We start from the raw sequence: 25,989 nt of genomic DNA on the forward strand, positions 1-25,989 counted from the left end.
TAAAGCTGTTAGCCCACATGGGCATGATGGTGTATTGTTCTAATAATATGCAGTGTAATATTTTCATTTTTTTCATATGTGTAGACTTTGGCAGGACTACGTTACCTATAATTCAAATGTGAAACATCACTATTGTGTTTTAGTGAACACTGCACTTTACTCTCTCTTTTTATCTCTTTATTTTAACTTTTACAAATAAAATTAAACCCCATAAAAGAGAAAAAGTGGAACGATCAGTCAGATATGTATCGATATTGCCTGATTTTCCAATCTGACGATATTTCTCTAATTTAGCTGATCCTAAGAGAGATCTTAAGAGATCTATATTTGAGAAAGTGGAAGTGCAGCCAAGTGGAGTGTAGCTTGCCATCAGCTGCTGGAGCCCTGAGAGAGCACAGTTCGAGCATCACTAGTGATAGTCCTAATGAGTGGGTTGGGTAATTTGTTGTGTAAATTGGGGAGAAATAAATTTATTTAAAAAAAATAATATATATATATGGATAATATAAATCATCCTAGTGTGTGTAAGTATCTATGGGTATATTAATGTGTGAATGAATGTATGCTCAGATATGTATTTGCTTGCTGGATCAGCTCCTCAGTGCTGGATATAGTCCTCCAGGTGGTTTCTGGTTGAGAATACGCTGTGTGTGATTGGCTGCTGCTTCCTACCACTGTGTGTGTGATTGGATGAGTGTTGAGTGTAAATAATTGTACATAAAACTTAACAGTAAAGCATCCTTGGGTTTCTGAATAAGTGTTAAGTGTTGGGTTGCTATATAAAAGTATATACCAATATACATATATATATATATATAAAAGTAGCATGTATCTTTAGAAATATAAATATAGAAGCACACCTTGCCAATTGGTAAGAATCAGGTTTGTGCAGCAGCCAGTGAAACAGTGCTGGATTTCTGTACAGGATAAATGAGACACACCCCTCAGGACCCTCACCGTCTCTCCGCAGCACCACCGGGGTGGGTGAGCTGAACACCGTGGCGTTGGTCATCATGTTCTTCACCACGCAGGTGTAGTTCCCCACGTCTGACGCCTCCACCTTCGCAATGTACAGATTCCCCGTCCTCTGAGACACGAAGCGCCGGTTATCTCTGATGAGGACGCTCGGCCGACCGTTATAGATCCACGAGTATCTGATTTCTGGAGAAAAAACAAAGAGATAAAACTAATTAATATACATGTTAGGTTGGTAACACTTCCTATAAACCCTGTATTCATAATGCCTTATGAATGCATTTATAATGCATTATATGAAATGCATAATACCTTATAATGACTGTAATAAGCCTGTATAATAACTCATAAGTACTTACAGCAACATTCATAACTGATTATAGTCTACAAGTATAAGGGTTTATGAAGAAAGGGCTTATAATGCCTTATAATATCTGTATATAAGAACATTGTACAATGTAGTGTTGTAACAAAATATACCAAATCTGTGTTATAGTGCATTACAACACTACATTGTACAATGTTCTTATGAACAGATATTATAATGCATTGTAAGCCCTTCCTTTATAAACCCTTATACTTGTAGTTTATATTGTGTCATAAATGTCACTGTAAGTACTTACAAGTTATTATACAGGCTTATTACAGTCACAGTAATGAGGTATTATGCATGACATATAATGCATTATAAATGCATTTATAATGCATTATGAATACAGGGTTCATAGCAAGTGTTATCTAGAGGTTCTCTCAGAACTATACAGTGAATTTGGTAAAAGAATTTGAACCTTTACTTTCAGTATTTTTCTATTTTTCAGGCACATCTGCAGTTAAATGTTTACGGTAACTGATGTTTAATTCTTCACACCGGTTTGGGCGAATTTTAGTTTATTCCTTCACAAATAAAACAGCTTTAACCCAACTCCTGGCTTCAGCTCCGTCCAAACAGCTCTACTGGATTAAAGTCAGAACTTTGACTTCTATTAAATTTCAGCTCATGTACCAATGTACTGACCTTTTGCATTAGAATTTTCTTGGTGAATTCTTGAGATTTCTCCATAATCTTTAGATTAGATTTTAGGTTATTCCAAAATATCATAATTGTACCAAAAGGAATTGTTCCACAATTTGTAGACACAGTGTTTTGCAGGTTGGTAATTTTATGCATTTAAATTTGCTTCTGAGACAATCCGCTTCATATCAATTCATATCAGTTGCAATTTGCCTCTATTATACTTTTTTTTATTAGTAACTATTTTGAATGAATTCTGAAGACTTTTATGACTTTTTAAGGAATTGCAGACATGCTGCTGTTTGGCAAAGGCCTTCATGTCTGTGTTAAGAATGAATGAATGAACAGATACAAGAATTAATGAATTAATGAATGAATGAATGAATGAACAGATAAATGAATGAATAAATGAATGAATGAATGAATGAACAGATAAATGAATGAATGAATGAATGAATGAATGAATGAACAGATAAATGAATGAATGAATGAATGAATGAACAGATAAATGAATGAATGAATGATGCACCAGCACTGAGGGTTTTTGACCACATAGGAAGTAAAAAGCAGGGCGGAATCAAACGGACAGGTGATGGATGATGTTCTACAGTCTAGAACTCATAAAGTTAAAAAGAGAGTCAGTAATAAAGAAAGAAATGAAGTGATTATTGATGATTGATGGTCTGATGAACTGATTAACTTTAGTGAAACTCTGCTTTTAACCACCAGCGTAAAGGAAATCCGCCTTCAATCCACTCAGAAGTTCAGCGTCTCCTTCTGATTCTTTATTCTTATAAAGTGTCCTGATGCTCGGTGTTGCTGCAGAGACGTGTCTCCTCGTCCCTCCGGTCCCCACAGCTTTTCCATCGCTTCATTTCTTAATGAGACGGAGACGAGCAGCATGGAGCAGCTGGATCCGTCCCTATCAGTGTCAATTTAGGGATCTTATTAAAGGCCTGGGGGGACGAAGAGACTGAAGCTGGGTTTGATAAGACCAGAGGCCTCGTGTACTAAAGGTTCATATGCACAAAATCATCGCGTACGCCGTATTTCACACTCACGCTTAGATTTACTAAACGTGACTTGAACGTTTAGTACACGGCACTTTCATTACAGGCGTATGTATGTTTTTTGTACGTATGTTTCTAATGTGTTTTTGTCATTTGGTGAGACTCAGAGGCGATGCATTGAAATTACAGCTTTTTAGATATCCTTTACACACAGATTGTAGTAAATTAATCAGATGATTCCGCTGTCTCACTGAAATAATCGTTCAACTTGTTTCCACTTAGCCTAGATTATGTAAACATGTATAAAATGTTGTGCTGGAGTTGTTGGAGATGCAGTGTTGGCATTATTGTAAAATATTGCTAATAATGGCTGAATTCGTTGAGAACGTGTTTTTCTTGATCATTGTGGTTTTTTTTGGATCATAATGATACTGGATTATAAACCGTTTTTAGATTTCTAAGATCATGTTTGGGTTGGGATAAGATTATAAACTGAGTGCGTGACGAGCGGCTTCTTGATAAGAATCAACTCATTTAAAGCATTTAAATAAAAGCATTTATTATATAGCTTAGAATAATTAATTTAAAACATTGATGATTATATTACTTAGACAGCGGCTACGCTTAGCACCTTACAACATTTTCTTGACGGGTATATTATACTCTATCATATTATTTTTATAATTATTATTATTTTTTTATTATTATTATTATTATTATTATTATTATTATTATTATTATTATTATTATAACATTATACTCTGTGTAATTGAGGGAGGAGTCACGGCAGGTGTGAAGTGTTTGTGCACTTAGTTGTGCTTAATTTCGAGGTTGATTGTGATGTACTAAGAGAAAGTATGTGGGATTTTTTGTGCTAACAGAACTTTTTAGCACTGAGCGTACAGAACATTTTAGTAGGAAGTTCACGCAAGTCTCAGGACATGAGACCCCTGATCTGAGATCAGAACTCAGAGCTTCCTAAAGTCAGATTCTGTTCTGTTTCTGGACGTGAGGACGAGCCGGATCCTCCGGGAGCTGCAGGATTAAAGCTGCGGGGAGGAAGCAGTGGGGTGGGGGGGGGGGTCTCTGGTGATTAGGGGGTGTCAGAGAAGGTCCTGCTCAGGGCTTTGGGTTCTCTCGGTGGGACGGGTCTGTCCCCTCCGGCTCAGATTAGACACTGAAGACACTGGGACACCGGGACGCAGGACGCTCCTCTCGCTCTGCAGGATCTGAGAACTGACTCCAGCTGGAGACGTTTGAGCTCATACTAATATCAGACACGACTGAGATGGTTAGAATTAGCATAAGCAGATTCAGAGGGTCTGCATGTAGTATTTATGAGCCTGTCATCTAATTTCACAACAAGCTTTCATTTAAATTAACCTGACCGCGCTCAACGTCTCACTGCTGATATATTCACAGCTACAGATGTCCACAAAAACCGTGACATATTTCTCTAAAGCTGCAGAGACCTGCCTAATAAATTACACCAGCTTTTAGTTTTAGAATTCACTCTCATTATATACATACAGAAGAGAATGAAACTGAAACACCTGGTTTTAGAGCACAGTAATTGATTGTGGTGACGGACAGTTCTGGTGGAAACAGGAGAGTTGAGGTGCACATTGAATTCTGCGTGATTTGAGCAGCCGTGGTTTTATGTTTTTTGGATACAATCCGGGTTAGCACCCGAACATCCCTTTCAGACAGCTTCCTCTTACAGCGTCCACAGTTAATCCTGTTGGATGTGGTTGGTCCTTCTTGGTGGTATGCTGACATTACCCTGGATACCGTGGCTCTTGATGCATCACAAAGACTTGCTGTCTTGGTCACAGATGCTCCAGCAAGACGTGCACCAACAATTTGTCCTCTTTTGAACTCTGGTATGTCTCCCATAATGTTGTGTGCATTGTAATATTTAGAGCAGAACTGTGCTCTTACCCTGCTAATTGAACCTTCACACTCTGCTCTTACTGGTGCAATGTGCAATTAATGAAGATTGAACACCAGGCTGCTCCAATTTAGACATGAAACCTACAATCCCACACTAAAATGATGTGAAAAAAGAGCTCCGGTGTTTCTATTTAGCCCTGCTTTAGATCACTGACTTTAGAGGTCTCTGAAGAAAGATAAGTTTTGGCTCTTGTTCTGTCGAGCTGAGCTGCCTTGTCAACCTGTGCTCCCCTAGTGTTTATTTAAGGTCTCATTAAAACGCGGAATCAACCGGAGATCCAATTTAAACCTACAGTTACTTACACAAGATAGCTAATGCTAACTAGCTCTGTAAACAGAAGCTGTAAACAGAGTAAACAGAGCTGTAAGCTCCTCCTTAGCTATAGTTCCTAATGCTCGAACCCGGGTTCAGCGATACCTGTGGGTGGTCCTGAGCCGAGGTGGGCGGGGCCATGAACTCACTAGTTGACGTAGACACCCAAACGTTTCTATGATCAACTTGGATTTCTGAGGATTTTCTTTTACTAGCTACTGCAGACAATGGTGACTGAAGAACAGTTTCATGTGCAGCATCAAAAACAACTGAGAAAGACCTACTGTATTTCACAAACAACAAGAACAAGAGGATTTTAGCAAAATAAGACCTTTAAATGAACATTGTTGTTTTATTCTATAATAAAACCACAGCCATCAAACCACCAAACTGAACTGCTTGAATTTTTGCACCAGGAGTAAAGCAGCATAAAGTTATCCAAAAGCAGTGTGTAAGACTGGTGGAGGAGAACATGATGCCAAGATGAATGAAGAAAACTGTGATTAAAAACCAGGATTATTCCACCAAATATTGATTATTTCTGAACTCTTAAAACTTTATGAATATGAACTTGTTTTCTTTGCATTATTTGAGGTCTGAAAGCTCTGCATCTTTTTTGTTATTTCAGTCATTTCTCATTTTCTGTAAATAAATGCTCTAAATGAGAATATTTTTATTTGTAATTTGGGAGAAATGTTGTCTGTAGTTTATAGAATAAAACAACAATGTTCATTTTACTCAAACATAAACCTATAAATAGCAAAATCAGAGAAACTGATTCAGAAACTGAAGTGATCTCTTCATTTTATTTTCAGAGCTGTATATCAGGATAACAATATAACTGACCTGCTGTCACAAATGCAGCAGTAGGAGCACAGAGAGGACGTGGAGGAGGAGCAAATGCGAGTTTTTTTAGAAAAAACACAAGTGACTGAAACAAAAGAAACATGGAGTACACTAAAACATGAAAAGACAATGAAAACAGGAAACACTGGGGTATAAATACACACGGAGGGAAACAGAAATGGGAGACACCTTGGGAAACAGGTGACAAGGGGCGGAGCTACAGATTACAGTCACATTGAGGAACACAGATGAGAGCACTCAGACAGAAACACCTGCAGGAACACCTGCGAGCTGAAATAACAAAGACTAGAAAAGACAAAGAACAGGACCAGAACCCGACACCTGCCTCTGAACTGTTACATATTCATCATCAGCTTTTACAAAGCTTTAAGATTTTATAGTTTAATGGTATCACTCCAAAAATTAATAATCAGAAATGTTAATAATTAAGAGTCTAGAGTTATGAGGGAATTTTGTTGAGAATATAGAAATATAAAGTCTATAGAGATGGTGTTTGGTATATGGTTACAGTACGGCTCTGATTATTGAACTGAACATCCATATAAAAGAGCTTACAGCTTATAGAACACGACACACAGCGGAGAGCGTGATTGGGGACGTGGGGGGGTGGAGGAGGTCTGTGGGTGGTGGTGGTGGTCGGGGGGGTGGGGGGGTATTGAGAAAGCCTGCAGGGAGGTTGAGGGGTATGGAGGAGGGTGGTGTTTGGGGGGGGGGTGGAGGTGCTTAGGGCATCGATTCTGCTGGAAAACGCAGCCGAGTGGCAGAATGCTGGAGCGCTGGCGTGAAATTGCGCTGGTGGCATGTGTGTGTGTATAGTGAGTGTGTGTGTGTGTATAGTGAGTGTGTGTGTGTGTATAGTGCATGTACAGGACACTTTGAGGACCCGCTAATCAGCTGCACACAGGCGCAGCACACACTCGCCACTGAAAACTCAGGGATAAAGGAGCTTGTCGCTCCACACTGACTGCCAAACGCCTTTATTACCCACCAATAAAAGGCCAGGGCTTAAGAAAATAACCTTTCCGAATGACCGCAAGGACACAAGTGGCATTAAGACGAGGGGTGGAGGAGTGCGGGGGCTTAAATGCCATGAGGTGGGTGTTTGAATGCAGGTATCGGAGCTGAAGAGCAGGCCATTGTGTGAAACGACAGCTTGAGGTGTTCTGAAATACGAAGCTGTGGAAGACTGGCCTAATGCTAATCTGCCTCAATTCTCCATATTTTTAAGCTTTTAGTCTTAAGAGTTCTGGATATTTAGAGCCAGAGCTGATCTCAGACCCAAACAGGAGCAGAAAAACCAACAGTGAGGAAAGAACTGGAAATCCTGAGAATACTGATAATACTGAGAATCGTGACTAGACAAAACTAGACTGAAAACACACACAAAAACACAATAAAAGAGTTTAATCAGGCTAAATAACCAGCTAAAATGAACCAGTTCCACATGCAACACAGCTGCAATGCACTACCCTGTAATGCACACTGTAAAAAACATATTATTACTATATTCAACTTTATTTATTATAGTATTTAAAGCTGATGTCTTTTAGTTTTGGGATTTGGGGGATTTAGCTCCCTCTCTGCGGAAGAATCATTTTAAACTGGGTGGGCGTGATGTGGTCTCCTTTCAGAGCGGATGAATCCGATTCCAGGTTATGTTCAGTCAGAGAGAAAGAGAGAGAGAGAGAGAGAGAGCTCAGTCAGAAACTTCACTCCTTCGTTTATTTGGTTTTACTATGAGTGAATGAGCTACTGAGCTCTGAGTTTTCTCTTCTGAAGTCTCCATTGCTCCACCAGCCGCTCGCGTTCAGTAAAACTGAGCAGGATCCTCTTTTAGAGGCTGTACGACTGACGTAAGTACGCAAAGACGATGCGTAACGTGACCAGAAGAAGAAGAACTCCTGCGAAAAGTGACCCGATACTCCAGTTTTTATAATTAATATATTATTAGGATTAGCAGGGATGGTGGTTTCAGCACACTGGTACCATTAAACACAATATTTTATCCATATTCTTCTCCACTCAGAAATACATGTTTATAATGCTTTATGAGTGCATTATAAGGTGCCATAAAATTTGTTTATAGGGTCTATAAGACATGTCATGCTTAGAGTATTATACAGGGTGTGTTTATTAGTTTTAGAAGCTTTTTTAGCTTTTTTGGTATTGGCGTATAACATGTTATAAACACAGCTAGTAATGATGCAGTGTAATTACAATTCATGATGCATTATAAAATATGGCTATGATGTGTTATATATTTTTATAAATATGTATAGCCATGTATATAAAGCCTTATGAATGCATTATAATGTGTTATGTGTATAATGTTTATAGAGTCTTATAGAGATGACGGTACCACTTTAAAATAAGACTACCCATAGGCAACAGTGATCCGTTGTTTGCTTAGTCATTTAATTTATAGTAAATAGCTAAACATACTTAGAAATATATATTAATATGACAGGTTTATAGAAAACACAAAGTAAGATCAGTATTTAGAAAGCTCTGAGGTTTGAGGGTATAAATGAGTGTGGAATCAAATTTGCTGTGTTGTTATATATTTATTACCTGCTTATTAATGTTTTTTAAGTATTTGCAACCCAATTAATAACTATAAAACTCATTAATAATAATAAATGTATTAAACTATTCATAAACCCTTCATAAAGGGAGTCTTAAAGTGGCACCAATAAGACATTAACAGAAAGTGTTTCTGGTGTTTTATTTTGTGTATATAGTGAATTTAATGTCTGGACTTGTGCACGGATTCTGATGTGTTGAAATTGATGAAAACATCATGAAAGAGAGAAAAATACCTCCGAAATGTGGTGGAGGACCACAGAGCAGCACCACGGCCTGACCCTCTCTCACCGACACCGGACCCCTGGCCTTACTGCTGAAATTCTGCAAATCTGAACACAGAGAGAACAGCACACAGCTATTACTGTTCATTACTGCAGGACCCATCTCAGACAGGTAATAGAGCTTCATACAGGAGGAGGAACCTGCAGAACCACAGATACCATAATCCAGCTTTCATACAGCAATTTATACCCAGAATTACACAATAACAGGAATATAAACACTCAGTAACACTCAAAAACTCTATAATACATAAAGTGCATGCACATAAATTAGGGATGTCAGCATTAAAGAGTTAATGCATGAGATTAATTCAGAATCAGTAATGCGCAATTATCTTTTAAAACACAGTTAATTGCGCTGATTTCAAGGATGCAAGTAGACTTTATTGTCCTTTAACATCATGTGTGTTATATGAGGTGGAATAAAACTGTATTCCCACGATCCAGTTTACACCCAAAAGAGCATTTTTAAAATAGAATAAAAATAGAATAATAAAATAGATGAGATAAATACACAGAATAATATAAAGGAGTAGGGAAGTAGCAGCAACATAAAGTCCAAAGTATAAGTTTTATAGCAGCAGCATGGATGATTATGAATAAATATCAGTAACATGAAAAGTGAAAAGATAGTAAATGATAAAGTGTCTTTTATTTTATTTCTGAATTGGTTCTCTTGTGGTGAGATTGTGATCCGGTCTTGATCCAACTCAGTTATCAAATATACTCCTTTTATTAGAGCTAAACTGCTGATAAGCTGCAGTTTAATCTGATATATATATTAGCCAGATAACACTAATTACCACAGCTATGAACAAACGCTGTCTCTGCTGCTCCATGCTGTTTACACACTGAGAGCGCGGCCTGTGCAGCATTCACTGCTCACATCTTTCATCCCATTAAAAACACTGTGTTTTAAAGCGCAGCACCTTATTTTTTAGTGTTCTGTATTAAATCAGCTTCTCACTGAACAGATATTCAGATATAAGCACTGGAAAGTAGAAACTTTTTACTTTTTCGCTCTCGCGACAGACAGTTCTGACCAATCAGAGGAGACGATGTTCTCAGGTGGTTTATTGATGTTTTTGAAATTTTGGTGGGTTTAGGTTTTTATGCCTGTTTGAAACCAAACCAAACCAAACAGAGGGAGAAACTGAAGCTCCAAATAAACAATAAACTCATCAACTGATCCGGATCATAGAAACTTTCACAACTACAGGTGTGAAAACGCTCTTTTATACTCAGCTAATTACAGTTCTAATTCAGAAATACTTACAATAAAGTACTTTTACAACATTTACAATGAGGTAAAAAAAGTAAAATAAGGTAAAAATGTGTCCCCTCAAACATACAAGTATATACTAATATTTTACTTAACATCACTAGAATAAATATAATTGAAATGTACATTTCTTACATTTATTCTTTTATTTACACTGAAATATCCACTATAAAACTTAAGCGTCTTAAGAAGAACAAGTGTGATTAATCTGATTAAATTCTTTAGTGAAACTAAATCGAAACTAAACTACAGACTCAACCTGTTTCACCAAAACCATCTAAGTTCCATACAATCAGTCATTCTATAGGCGAGGATGATTTTTTGTGTGTACTTACGTACGCAAACACTTACAAAATGCAAATCAGTCAATCAATCAATAATCCCGCCCCCTGCTGATGTCCAATCATCTGCATCTCACCTCTATCAGAAGTACACTGCTCAGCCCAATGAGCTCTCTCTTCTGCCCCGCCCCTAAACCCATACATCACCTCTATCAGAGCCACACTGCTGCTACTGCAGCTCAGCTCAATCAGCTCAAACTTCTGCTGAGGGTGGAGTTTGATAAAATCAGGGGGGTTATGTGCAGTACTTTGAATAAAGTCTTAACATTTCTGTATTTAATGTGTTTTGCTATTTTATATCTGTAAACTTTTACTTTTTTAAATGTCTAACTATTTTCTATCTTCTATCTTTTTATCTGTTAACAGTTTATCTGCAAAAACTGGAGAAATATAATCAAGAACATAATAAAACAGTAATTAAGAGAAAAAAACAACAAATGCTGGTACTTTTATAGACCTGTGTGTTGGAAATGAGCTGTGTCTGTACAATAATACAATACATTACCCTAAACTCTATTATTAAAAGAACACCCTGTTGAATTAATAGAGAGAATCCACAATTGTTTCCTGCAGACAAAACAAACATCAAAAAAGTGGAAAATAGAAACACAGATATGTAATACAATAAACTAAATAATACAGAGAATTACTACATTAACACAGACTGATAACACTGAGAATCTTCACTCACAGCATGTGATAATAAATTCATAATGAAAGCTGTGGATTTCAGAGGGAGGGGTGATAAATTATGCTTATAAATTATTACAAGAATTAAATTAACCTTAAACCAATGATCATATTCTGGTTAAACAGTTCAGTCAGTTCTGTGTTACAGAGTTATAGAGAGGAGGATGTAGAGTACGGGTAAATTTAACAGGTGGCGACACTTTAAAAACACAGTTAAAGGTAATTCAGGCAGCGTTTCCCTTTAAAACTGATGAAAATGCATATGCATGGAGCTCAGCCAGGAGAAGGGATCATGCATGCATTAATTCATAAACCGGAGAAATATGAATGCAGTAAGTAGTTTATGGGTGTGAATGTTGTGGCAGAAATGCATCACAAATTAACAACAAGTGCAAACAACCTTCAGCCTCCGCTGCCAATCAACACAGTTCAGAAACTGAATATTAAATTATTAATTATTATATTAATTATTAATTCAGAATTCTGCTCTGATTTACACCTGAAATACAGAATTCTGTAGAACAGTTCACCAAGGACAATAAGAAACACAAATTACATATTTATTTCATCTATTTATTTATTTATTTATTTATTTATTAAGGTCTAAATATTCACTATAAATTAAGATATATTGATTATGCATTTTAGTAAAACATAACTGGAGGTTGTTTATGTGCAAAAACTAATATAACTAATAAATACTTTATTTTAATTTTGTTATAATGCACAATAAACCCTTACTTACCACCTGGATATACAGATTATTTAGCTTTAGTTATTACCTACATGTCTTTAGTGCATAATTGGCAGCACAGATTCAGGTGAGATTCAGGTGAGATTCAGGTGAGATTCAGGTGAGATTTAGGTAAGATTCAGGTGAGATTCAGTTGAGATTCAGGTGAGATTTAGGTGAGATTCAGGTGAGATTCAGGTGAGATTTAGGTAAGATTCAGGTGAGATTCAGTTGAGATTCAGGTGAGATTTAGGTGAGATTCAGGTGAGATTCAGGTGAGATTTAGGTGATATTTATGTGAGATTTAGGTAAGATTCAGGTGAGATTTATGTACAATTCGGGTGAGATTCAGGTGAGATTTAAGTGAGGTTCAGGTGAGATTTAGGTGAGATTCAGGTAAGATTTATGTGAGATGCAGGTGAGAGTTAGGTGAGATTCAAGATTCAGGTGGGATTCAGGTGAGATCTATCTATCTATCTATCTATCTATCTATCTATCTATCTATCTATCTATCTATCTATCTATCTATCTATCCATCCATCCATCCATCCATCCATCCATCCATCCATCCATCATTTAGTGAGTTCAGCTGTTTTCCAGACTGTTTCACTATAAATAAGAACTTGTGATTGTTGTTAATGATTTACCTGGTTAAACTAAAGGTTAAATAAAGAATCAGGACCCTAAAAAGTGCCCACTACATACTGTAAAACTCCCTGTATAAATGTAAAATCTGAGGATTATCTGGGATTAATTATAGTTGTATGTTTTATCTGCAGTTTAGTGGATGAATTCTGGGGCGTTTCTGATTGTAAGTTGAGTTAATGATCATTAATCTTCATTAAGGTGGTTGATATGGTTCAGCAGAGCGGCTCGGCTGTACTCACAGGCGAACTGCACCGTCGCCTCGCGGCTCAGGATGGATCCGAAGGTATTGGAGGCGATACACTGATAAACTCCTCCGTGTTTCAGGGCCTGAGGGTTATTGATCAAAAGGTTTCCTTCAACCAGACTGTAGTTTAGATCCGAGTCGAGGGTGAGATCTCTCCCGTTAAACTTCCACCTGCAGATAAACAACAAACAACACGTCTTTCAGTATAATTACAACTTTATTTTTTATTCAGATTTTTAATATTCATGCTGATAAATAAGTGTCATGTGTGCGCATTAGTTAATATTCACATTCTGTTAAACTAAAGGTTTTTACACATTAGTTAGAAAAATATATATATGGAAGTTATTATAAAATGTTACCGTTATTTTATATGTATATCGTCGCTGTCACTTGAAAAACACTTATCTCCATTTTTGTCGGTTTTTGGTTTACTACATAATTTTAAAAACTGTCCCTTACACTGTGCACTTTTTTTTTGATGAACGGACCAATAGAAACTCTTCTAAATGACCTAAAATAAACACTTTTTTACATTGACTTCAGTTGAGGAAGTTCAGTTCAGTTTTGGAGATAAGTGTTTTTCATTGGACAGTGACGATATTTTATTTTTTGTAGTTCTATCCTTAGATTCTTGGTTAATTATTTTTGTTAAATTATATATATTTTTTTATTGTATTGTTTGTTACACTGGAGATGATTGTAGCTTAATTTCGTTATTTTTGGTGTAATGATAAATAAAGATATTCTGTTCTACTCTATTCTATTCTATTCTATTCTATTCTATTCTATGTTTACCTGTAGTGTGTTGTACCTGTAGTGTGTTGTACCTGTAGTGTGTGTTGTACCTGTAGTGTGTGTGTACCTGTAGTGTGTGTTGTACCTGTAGTGTGTTTGTACCTGTAGTGTGTGTTGTACCTGTAGTGTGTGTTGTACCTGTAGTGTGTGTTGTACCTGTAGTGTGTTTGTACCTGTAGTGTGTGTTGTACCTGTAGTGTGTTTGTACCTGTAGTGTGTGTTGTACCTGTAGTGTGTGTGTACCTGTAGTGTGTGTTGTACCTGTAGTGTGTTGTACCTGTAGTGTGTTTGTACCTGTAGTGTGTGTTGTACCTGTAGTGTGTTGTACCTGTAGTGTGTGTTGTACCTGTAGTGTGTGTTGTACCTGTAGTGTGTTGTACCTGTAGTGTGTTGTACCTGTAGTGTGTGTTTGTACCTGTAGTGTGTGTTTGTACCTGTAGTGTGTGTGTGTACCTGTAGTGTGTTTGTACCTGTAGTGTGTGTTGTACCTGTAGTGTGTTTGTACCTGTAGTGTGTGTTGTACCTGTAGTGTGTGTTTGTACCTGTAGTGTGTGTTTGTACCTGTAGTGTGTTTGTACCTGTAGTGTGTGTTGTACCTGTAGTGTGTGTGTTCCTGTAGTGTGTGTTGTACCTGTAGTGTGTTTGTACCTGTAGTGTGTGTTGTACCTGTAGTGTGTGTGTACCTGTAGTGTGTGTTGTACCTGTAGTGTGTTGTACCTGTAGTGTGTTTGTACCTGTAGTGTGTGTTGTACCTGTAGTGTGTTGTACCTGTAGTGTGTGTTGTACCTGTAGTGTGTGTTGTACCTGTAGTGTGTTGTACCTGTAGTGTGTTGTACCTGTAGTGTGTGTTTGTACCTGTAGTGTGTGTTTGTACCTGTAGTGTGTGTGTGTACCTGTAGTGTGTTTGTACCTGTAGTGTGTGTTGTACCTGTAGTGTGTTTGTACCTGTAGTGTGTGTTGTACCTGTAGTGTGTGTTTGTACCTGTAGTGTGTGTTTGTACCTGTAGTGTGTTTGTACCTGTAGTGTGTGTGTACCTGTAGTGTGTGTTGTACCTGTAGTGTGTGTTTGTACCTGTAGTGTGTGTGTACCTGTAGTGTGTGTTGTACCTGTAGTGTTTGTTGTACCTGTAGTGTGTGTTGTACCTGTAGTGTGTGTTGTACCTGTAGTGTGTGTTGTACCTGTAGTGTGTGTTGTACCTGTAGTGTGTGTGTTCCTGTAGTGTGTGTTGTACCTGTAGTGTGTGTTGTACCTGTAGTGTGTGTTGTACCTGTAGTGTGTGTTGTACCTGTAGTGTTTGTTGTACCTGTAGTGTGTGTTGTACCTGTAGTGTGTGTTGTACCTGTAGTGTGTGTTGTACCTGTAGTGTGTGTTGTACCTGTAGTGTGTGTGTTCCTGTAGTGTGTGTTGTACCTGTAGTGTGTGTTGTACCTGTAGTGTGTGTTGTACCTGTAGTGTGTGTGTTCCTGTAGTGTGTGTTGTACCTGTAGTGTGTGTTGTACCTGTAGTGTGTGTTGTACCTGTAGTGTGTGTTGTACCTGTAGTGTGTGTGTTCCTGTAGTGTGTGTGTTCCTGTAGTGTGTGTTGTACCTGTAGTGTGTGTGTTCCTGTAGTGTGTGTTGTACCTGTAGTGTGTTTGTACCTGTAGTGTGTGTGTACCTGTAGTGTGTGTTGTACCTGTAGTGTGTGTGTACCTGTAGTGTGTGTTGTACCTGTAGTGTGTGTTGTACCTGTAGTGTGTGTTGTACCTGTAGTGTGTTTGTACCTGTAGTGTGTGTTTGTACCTGTAGTGTGTGTTGTACCTGTAGTGTGTGTTGTACCTGTAGTGTGTGTTGTACCTGTAGTGTGTTTGTACCTGTAGTGTGTGTTTGTACCTGTAGTGTGTGTTGTACCTGTAGTGTGTTTGTACCTGTAGTGTGTGTTGTACCTGTAGTGTGTGTTGTACCTGTAGTGTGTGTTTGTACCTGTAGTGTGTGTTGTACCTGTAGTGTGTGTTGTACCTGTAGTGTGTGTTGTACCTGTAGTGTGTTTGTACCTGTAGTGTGTGTTGTACCTGTAGTGTGTGTTGTACCTGTAGTGTGTGTTGTACCTGTAGTGTGTTTGTACCTGTAGTGTGTGTTGTACCTGTAGTGTGTGTTGTACCTGTAGTGTGTGTTGTACCTGTAGTGTGTGTTGTACCTGTAGTGTGTGTTGTACCTGTAGTGTGTGTTGTACCTGTAGTGTGGGACGGGGTTTCCTTTAGCTTTGCAGTTGATGAAGATCTTGTTGTCGTCGGCTCTGAGGGGGAAGACGCTGTCGCTGGGCTCCTGGGTGAAGACGGGACCGTGCCGAATTATTCTCTCTGCAAGACAAACAGAACCGGCTCTTTAATCCCGCCCACAGGGGGGCGGAGCTTCCGATCACAGCAGAAACGCAGGGAATTATCAGGTGAATACGGGGGGAAACACATCGGCCGCATGTTTTCAGAGCGAGATCTCAGTTCCATGACGACTTCCAGCCAGTTTAAGCTCATTATCCCGCCGGCGTGAAGCGAGACGCAGCTTTTATTCTCCTGCTCACGTCCTGAAGCTCCGCAGCTACAGGACGTCCTCCTCGCTGGCAGCCTCGCCGCACACATGGCCTCGCAAATAGCTCAGCTGTTTCACTCGACTGCTGCCAAGACACCAATCCACCTGCCTAATTACCCCATGTTGTGGTGATTACTCCCACCAAATACATCATTTCTTAAACAGATAAACAAGATCACAGAGAGGAATCTCCTCACCATGAAACATCATATCATATCCTATACAATTATAAAACATTTAATTTTCATTTTGTTGCAGTAGCATATTCTTGAATACATATTTTTAATTCAGTGTTTTGTCATAGACTCTATGAGGTACGATAAGAGTACGTTTTTGTGCTCAAAGATAAACTCTTTATAATTGTACCGTCAAAGGTATAATATTGGTCTTTACAGGGTCAGATTTGTTCCCTCTGAAGTACAAAGTCATTTCTAACAGCAATAAGTACAGATTTGTACCATTTAATCAGCCACAAGCTACATTCAGTATTCTGTATCACTGCATTTATAAACTATATATATTTTAATTACACATTTTTATTTGAAAGCCAGACAATTTTAGATCATCAAGTTTTTGACACATATTCAGTTGATGATAAAAAAATGTTTATAATCTTTATAATCTTTACCGGCACAAAAATGTACAGCCCCAGCGACAAGCTTTGTACCCTTTTAAGCACAAATCTGTACTTATTTTTCTTAGTGTGTATCGTCAAGAGTATCAATATCACAAAAAAATACCATAAAATATTGTGATATTATTCTAGAGCCATATCGCCTAACTCTAATGCAAACCACTATTATTTATTTATCACACTTTTTCAGAACATTCCTGAATATCGCTTGTTATTTTTGCTTTTTGCTGAAAATGAAATATAAATAAAATGAATTTGCTAAAAGAAAAATTACACCTGTGTCACGTTCTGGTTCTATTCTATCTCTTTTTTCCAGCCTTTTTTTAGCCTGTCTTTGTTATTTCGGCTCCAGTGTTTCTCTGTGTTTTACCTGTGTCTCTGATCTGTAGCTCCGCCCACTCGTTACCTGTTTCCCCAGGTGTTTCTCATTTTCCATTTTCCCATTTCCCTCCGTGTGTATTTATATTCCAGTGTTTCTACCTTTTTTTTGTCTGTCTTTGTTGATTATATGTTTGATCACGACTCATTTATTTTCTTGAGTTTCTTGTTTTTGAGTTTAGTTTTAGTTTTTTTGGTTGTTTTGTTAGTTTACTCTTTTTTCGGTTGTTACTTTGTTTAATAAATAATTAACCCTATTTATCTGTATTTGCGTCGGCCTCACGTCCTCCCTGCTGTAAATCCTGAAAACCTGTTCTCTGTATATAATGATTTGTGTTTCTGATTTGAATCTAAAATATTATTTTATTTCCTCTGATATTTGAGACTCCTCCCTCCTGTTAGCGTCTGTGTTATCGTACCCGGCGCTCGGGCTCCGGACGCCCCTTTAAGGCGTCGATATCGAGGCTCGGCGTACAGTAATCAGGTTCTGATCGTTATTCAGTCACCTGTAAAGCGTGAGTGTAGAAGAGTGTAGAAGGTTGGTGATGAATTGGCGACGGAGTCGTACTCTCGGCTGAGCTGGGATTAAAATGTGTGTATTGAGGCTCATTTGCAAATCCAATGTACAGTAATCCATCCAATCCAATAACAAAATCCAGAATTCACATTCTAGCTTTCTAACGTTTTAACCCTTTGAACCCTTTCTGGTCTTATAACACAGTAATTATATCAGACAGACACATGCCCTGATCTCTTTTACTCCAGAAGACATACGGCTGCTCAAAAATATCATCATTTAAAATGTAAAAGGAAGCAGAATTGTTCTATTTTCCTGGAACTGATCATGTTTTACTCAAAATTTTACCAAGCGCCTGTTTTTATTTTACTTATTTTTGAATGTATAGACTTTAAATATATTCACACCTAAGATATATTTTCTAAAATAGTTAGATTAGAGTGTTTATGAGTTTATGAGCATAAGAATATTGATGATTTGAGTTCATTACATGGTTTATTAATTATTACTTTGATAAAATACATGGAGAAACAGCATCAGACGGATTTATTTTATTTTTCTTGATAATCAATAATCACACCTCTAGGATACATGTAGATACTAAAAACCTGACACTCAGAGCAGCCTATACCTTTCAGTATTTTAATCAGGAAACACAAAGAAAACTACAGTATATACAAAAATGTAAACTTTTTTTAGTCTAAATAAATACAAATTTTAGTTTAGTGCAAAATAACTACTTAGTAAAAATGTTTAGTAAAATAAACACTATATAAAGTAGTGCGCACACCATACCTAGCTTTAGTTTGAGTAAAGCAGGTAGTTTCACACTTTTTCTGTGGACACTTTTGAGTCTTTATTTACTGATATTATTTGGTTTGAAACATCATATAAATATGTTTGAAGCACTAAAGGTAAATAATATTGGTTGGGGAAGGAGATTTTTCACTTTTTTAGGTGTTTTTCTCTCAATGGGTTTCTTGTAGATTTAACTTTACTGCACTGGGATGTGATCACTATTTTTAGAAAGAGTAAGCTCCGCCCTTTCTAACCATATATGGATTATGTTTATGTATGAAGGGATTTCTGGGTAATTAAGCTGAGAACACAAGGTGAGATTTTGGATGTTAAATCCATCTGTAGGGTTTTATGGGTTAATCTAGTTTACAGAGTGTTTCTCGTCAATCTGCTCAACAGTAACAGAGCTCTGTTCCTCATCCCTCCTTCTTCTTCTTCTTCTTCTTCTTCTTCTTCTTCTCCTGCTGCCGGTATGAATCACCTGCTCTTTCTCTCTGGGCAGATGAACTTCTTTTTTACAGGTCTGTAACCTTGACAAGGACAGAGTGAAGTGCTCCCTCCCGCATCATCAGGCTAATGGAAGTGGGGGGCTGTTAGCCGGGGGTGAGGTCCTCGCGGCTCCTCGCTCGCTCCTTCCTTCCTCCACTTTTATACGTCCTTTAAATGAAGGGAATTAATGATCCGTTCCGAGCGGGGGACGCTCATCGCGGGAAAACACACTTCTCTCGCACGTGATTGGACCGCGGGGAGGAAGTCCGCAGTCACCTCTTCCTCTAAATATGCCGCAGACATGGAGTTCAGTACCGCGGAACTGGATTAAGAGAGGAAGAGACTCCAGACTGAGGAAGACGTTCGGCCGGAGCCGGAGAGAGTCGCCGGGTGTTCGGTTATATCTAGATAAACAGATCCCAGCTAACAATTTTTGGTTAAAATAAAGTTTTTGTCACACCCTTGCCCTGTTTTCCCTGTGTTTCTCATCTTCCTGTCTGTTCCCCAGTAATTTTCTATTCACATGTGTCTAATTTGTAGCTCCGCCCCCTCGTTACCTGTTTCCCCATGTGTTCGTAGTTTCGTGTGTTTTCTGTGTGTATATATAGTCCTGGTGTTTCAGTCTGTGTTCGTCGGTCTTTGCACTAACCCCTGTTGTTCGTCATTCTCGCGTTTCTCTCGTGTATTGCCCTAGTTTACTGCTCTTTATCTCTTTATTTCTAGTTCCTTGTTTATTTTATTCTGTTTTGTTCACTGCATCTAGTTTTAGTTTCTTGTTTGTTTCCTTTCGTTAGCCTCCCTGTTTCTTTATGTTCTTTTATTCGCTTGTTTGTTTTTTGGTTTATTTGTTTATTTATTAATAAAACTTCCCTTACCTGCTTTTACGTCTCCCTGCCTAGCCCACCCTGACAGTTTTCTAAATTTTATAATTAACATTCCTGAAACGTTTAAAAATTTATTTATTTTAAAATACTATTTACTAATTACATATCAGATAAAAAAAAAACTCTCTGAGGAAGACATTCGGCCGGCGCCGGATAGAGTCGCTGTTCTCAGGGTGTTCGGTTATGGCTAGATAAAAAGATCCCAGCTAACAATTATTGGTTAAATGAAAATTTTCTAAATACCACAATTAACATTCTTAAAATATGCAATCTATAAAAAGTTAATGTTCTTAGAAAGCTGATTTTATTTTATCTTATCTTGTAAGGTATATTTAATATTTCAAATTTCAGTTAGAATCTTCTATAGTCTTATATTTCTTACTGTGCTTTCGTACTCCTCTATTATTATTGTTTGTTTCCGCTAGGTTGTGTAGCTGCTACTGGCTGCTAAATTTCCTTCTAGATATAATAAAGTATACTCGTTGTTTTAAGATGCAGATATATGGGTGAAAAGTTCTATTCTTGAGATGCAGTACTGTGCAAAAGTTTTAGGTACCATAGCAAATGACACTAATCCATTTATCTCAGCAATATGAGTGTTTTTACCTGAAAAAAGCAGCACATATGATTTAAACAGATGCAAATAAACATAAATACAGTAAAACGCAAGAAGAGATTCTCATTTTTAACTATAAGTATGTTTTATATCCTGTGAGTCGAGAGAAAGTGTAGAGATTCCAGATTTCTCCTGGATGCTCCTCCTCAGTCAGCATGTGTATATTATTATGTTCAGTTCCGTCAGCAGCTCACCTGATTTACCACATTTACCAATTTATCCATTTACCAAACCAGGTGTTGATTAATATGATGAGAACTAGAAATAAATAACTCTATTAAACTCAGATTAAGAGGAGGAGAGATTAGGAGATGTTTTGTTGTTTTAAGGAAAACTTTTAGCTTTTTGTAAAATTGCTGTTTGTATTTATTGTAATGCTGTAATGTGTTTTACTGAGATAATAAACACTTACTGCACAGATAAGAAGCTTTTTCTTTACTGAAATTCACACAGGTGCTTAAAACTTTTGCACAGTACTGTATATTGTATTATATCATATTGTACATAGTCTGGACAGTATAGCTCGGCTTTAGGCTTCAATTTAAGACCTTAATTATCCCATTAATTTAACACTAATATTTGTGCTTCTGAACAGAACCCAAACCTGATCAGTTACTGTGACCTGGAATAATCCAGAAGTAATGAAGATTTATCTGTTTTATTATAAAAGCCGTCAGATTAACTGAGTCCTGCAGAAACTGAGAGAAATCTGGATCCAGTCGGAACAATTATTCAGCAATCAGCACAATACTTACAGCCTCTGTCTGCGCTAATATACTCCCATCATTTAATGACGTTCTTCAAGCTGTTTTACATGTAAATGATCCGCTGTCACCATAATCAATTTATATCTCTCAGTACAGAGATCTAATCCTGTTCCAGATTAAAATCAGAGTGTAGAAGAAGAAAAACGTCCATTCAGGAAATCCCTCACATTAAAGAGCGTAATACAGCAGCGTTAGCGTTAGCGTTTAGCGTTTACTACACTCTCAGACTGCAGTATTTTAACAGGATTAACTCTTATTTCTATTTAAATTAAAGTACAGCTGTTAATCCTGGAATAATACAGAACACGATTAACTCTAAACCTCATTTAATACACGTTTATCTTTAGATTTTAATGTAAGCAGACTGCAGCAGAGCAGCGCTCTAATAAAGGATTAATTACAGTATATATACTGTATATATCACAAGGGGTTTAATTCAGTAATGAGGGGGAGGAAGCAGATATATATATATATATATCCTATCTGATTGTCTACACCCTTACCTGTCTGTCTATTTATCTGTTTGTCTACTTACCTGCCTATGTGTCTGCTTTCTTATCCACCTGTCTACTTACCTACCTCTCTACCTACCTATCCACCTACCTACCTCTCTACCTACCTGTCTACCTACCTATCTACCTACCTACCTGTCTACCTACCTATCTACCTACCTATCTACCTACCTACCTGTCTACCTACCTATCTACCTACCTATCTACCTACCTACCTATCTACCAACCTACCTGTCTACCTATCCACCTACCTACCTACCTCTCTACCTACCTGTCTACCTATCTATTCACCTACCTACCTATCTACATATATATATATATATATATATATATATACCTGTCTACCTTCCCACTTACCTCGCTACTTACCCATCTACTTGTCTATCTGTCTGTCAACCTACCTACCTACCTACCTGTCTATCTACCTATCCATCTATCTGTCTGTCTGTCTACCTGTCCTACAGTAGATGATTGAATGTTTTGTTTTTCACCCTCAGTAATGTTAAACTCTTTTTTATTAATAATCTCCTGCACTGTTTCCGGTTGTTCTGGAAGTCTGACTGTATGAGATGCAGGTTTATCTTCAGGTAAATGATGTTTACAGTCGGAGTGATGTGATTGGTGAGAGACCGCAGGCCGTGTGTTTAATAACTGGATTTACATGTGAACATCATTAAGGGTAATGTAGGCCACGGGTTTCCTGTTCACCAAACCAGCAATCAGAACTTCAAGCTGTGCAATCAAACAAAAGCACCTGCGGCTGGAATGCTAATGCTGCTAATGCTGCTAATGCTGCTGAGTGGCGGTGCAGGTACTGCGGCGTGACGACTACAGTAACCGGAGCGCCGGCGCTGAGCCGAGTACATCTGTACGGTTAAATAGGGCACCTGTCGCTTCCAGATTGCACGTCCCTCAAAGCGCCGGAGAAGCAGCTGAGATTCCTGCAGCAGAACCGGCCTCTTTACAGCAGCTCGTACTCTCAGAGAGCCCATCCGTTACGCTCTGGAGTTCAGTACTCTAAAACACAGAGATCTAAACGCCTCTGAGAGCTTTATTTACAGAGACGATTATTATACAGCATTTATTCTCTGCTTTCTACGCTTTTCTCGGTTTGTTTAGTAGTTATAAATCTGTTTTGGAACCATAAACGTTCTCTTCGAGTGAACTTTTCGTGCAGTCAATTCTATTGCAGGTTTAGAAGCTATCCTCTCCTGGTGCTGCATGTGCGGTCACCTGCTTGGTTCATTTTGTATCGTGTCTCTTCCATCTGAATATTATAATAAAGCACAGGGTTTAATAATAGTATCTGGTGCAAAGACATCACCAGCACATTATTTAGCACCACACAAGAGGCTCTGAATCTTAAATAATTTATAATGATATGAATCTAAATTAATCAGAAAAAGATTCGAAAAACATTTGGCTCACGTTTTGCAGGTTTTCATTCATTTTTCCACTTGTTTCAACTGAATAAATAAAATAGCCACAATATACTGCTTTTTAATCTAAAAGAGAAAGCAATTACTAAACTTTATTAAAGAGTTAAACTTTTTTATAGCCCACCAGACAAACCGAAACTGAATTATTTTGTATTTTTCATTACCTGGGTTAAATCAGTCTATTTTTTACTAATACAAAAAAACTTGTTTACAAATATTTTGCGCATTTCTAATTATTTATTTAGAATTACAGCATTCAATAGTTATAAGTGTTTATAACTGTGACTCAGGGATCAATAAAAACAAAAGATTCTATACTACTGTATCACGTCATCATGCTTATTTGTGTCTGGAGTGCTGAATAAATCTCGACTGAAGACATATTAAGTGTTTTCTTTTTTAATTTTACTTATTCGTGAATATTTATGACATGCAAACGTCTTACCATTGATTGGCTAACAGCTAACAGCCAATCAGTCACTAACTGTATTTAAAACAGAGCAAAAACAAAATGCTTTTTAGCCAAATTAAACTTATAAATATGAAGGCGATTATAACTACAGTGTTTTTATTATAACTATTGTACTTTAAATAGTACTTTTGGAGCTAAATCTACAGCTCTGTAAAAAATAAAGAGATCCGTTTCTGAATCAGTTTCTCTGATTTTACTATTTATAGGTTTATGTTTGAGTAAAATGAACATAATATAATATATAATATAATATAAAAATATTCTCATTTAGAGCATTTATTTACAGAAAATGAGAAATGACTGAAATAACAAAAAAGATGCAGAACTTTCAGACCTCAAATAATGCAAAGAAAACAAGTTCATATTCATAAAGTTTTAAGAGTTCAGAAATAATCAATATTTGGTGGAATAACCCTGGTTTTTAATCACAGTTTTTTTATGCATCTTGGCATCATGTTCTCCTCCACCAGTCTTACACACTGCTTTTGGATAACTTTATGCTGCTTTACTCCTGGTGCAAAAATTCAAGCAGTTCAGTTTGGTGGTTTGATAGTTTGTTTTCAATTTAGTAAAATCAAAGAAACTCATCATTTTTAAAGTGCTCTTTATTTTTTTTTCTGCAGAGCTGTAGATTACATTCAGATTTTCAGGAACTTCTAATTTCAGTTTGTTGAGAGTTTGGCAGCTGTTGCGGCTCTACTGCACACAGAGATCATCAGTTCCTCTACCTGTGTGAACACAGGTGAGATGAAGCAGGAAGCAGGAAATCCTGCTGGTGGAATCCCCATCACTTCTTTTCACGCCTTTTTCTCAAACATCAAAGCTTTATGGATTTGTAACGAAGGTCTGCTTCTGAAACTGTTACCCACAAATCACTGGTGTAAATTAGAGTGAATTTCAAGGAAATTCTGCTGGAGCGCAGCGGCGCTGAAAGAGGCGACCGAGCGACGCGTTTCTAAGGGACGCTCGCTTTGAAGACGAAACGTGACGGCAGACGAGATGCCAACCTATCCCCCCGAACAGGAAGCTATGCAGATCAGGTGAAATATCAAAGGCTACTCAGGGGATGGAATACCTGCGAGGTAGCACTTGAGTGACAGTAGGATTAAGAGTTCCCATGGCAACAACATCTTCGTCTTTCAAGGTCACAATTTCAGCTTTATTCCCATCCAACCGCTGGAGCGCCGGCCGTGCTGTCGCAGTTCTCACGCTGGAGTCCTTCTGCTCTCGATAACTGCAGAAAAGAGAGAGAGAGAGAGAGATGGAGGGATGAGAGAGAGAAGGTGCAGCACTACATGCACAGAAAGTGTGTTCAGAAATGTGTCAGGAGAGCAGGAACTCGAGGAAAATCAGTAAAACATTAAAAATTCATTCCCCCAAATAAACGGAGGAAGAATCTTCTGCCTGCAGCTCACAGCTGATCCACTGCAGCCCATACTTAGTGCACACACTGATACCATACACCCCCACGAGAGAGAGAGAGAGAGAGAGAGAGAGAATAGAAACCTGTATCTCTTGCAGCTGCAGCACTTAAACACTATCTGCTGCCAAAGGCAATGTTTGGATTGTGTTTAGAATATCGGTTCTACATGTTTAGACTATAAAGTATATAACCTAATGATAGCCGTAAAAATGAGATGTATGTATATACACAGTGTTTGAAGAATGAAACTGAAACACCTGGTTTTAGAGCACAGTAATTGATTGTGGTGACGGACAGTTCTGGTGGAAACAGGAGAGTTGAGGTGAACATTGAATTCTGCGTGATTTGATCAGCCGTGGTTTTATGTTCTTTGGATACAATCCGGGTTATCACCCGAACATCCCTTTCAGACAGCTTCCTCTTACAGCATCCACAGTTAATCCTGTTGGATGTGGTTGGTTCTTCTTGGTGGTATGCTGACATTACCCTGGATACCGTGGCTCTTGATGCATCACAAAGACTTGCTGTCTTGGTCACAGATGCTCCAGCAAGACGTGCACCAACAATTTGTCCTCTTTTGAACTCTGGTATGTCTCCCATAATGTTGTGTGCATTGCAATATTTAGTGCAGAACTGTGCTCTTACCCTGCTAATTGAACCTTCACACTCTGCTCTTACTGGTGCAATGTGCAATTAATGAAGATTGAACACCAGGCTGCTCCAATTTAGCCATGAAACCTAAAATCCCCACACTAAAATGAT

The 25,989-nt window shown here is 37.9% G+C and overlaps 1 protein-coding gene across 1 annotated transcript in view; it reads right to left on the reverse strand.

Annotated features, from left to right (window-relative positions):
• LOC103027649 (contactin-4) overlaps positions 1-25,989 on the reverse strand; it is a 181,654-nt gene that overhangs the window by 54,982 nt on the left and 100,683 nt on the right. Inside the window, exons 2-6 of the mRNA XM_049479462.1 lie at positions 24,880-25,038; positions 15,946-16,072; positions 12,931-13,106; positions 8,950-9,045; positions 958-1,161 (exon numbers count right to left, since the gene is read on the reverse strand). Coding sequence (XP_049335419.1) covers positions 958-1,161; positions 8,950-9,045; positions 12,931-13,106; positions 15,946-16,072; positions 24,880-24,934 — 658 coding nt within the window. The 5' untranslated portion in view covers positions 24,935-25,038. The remainder of the gene's footprint in view (positions 1-957; positions 1,162-8,949; positions 9,046-12,930; positions 13,107-15,945; positions 16,073-24,879; positions 25,039-25,989) is intronic.

The sequence above is a fragment of the Astyanax mexicanus genome, chromosome 5 (genome assembly GCF_023375975.1).
Source record: "Astyanax mexicanus isolate ESR-SI-001 chromosome 5, AstMex3_surface, whole genome shotgun sequence".
NCBI lineage: Eukaryota > Metazoa > Chordata > Actinopteri > Characiformes > Acestrorhamphidae > Astyanax > Astyanax mexicanus.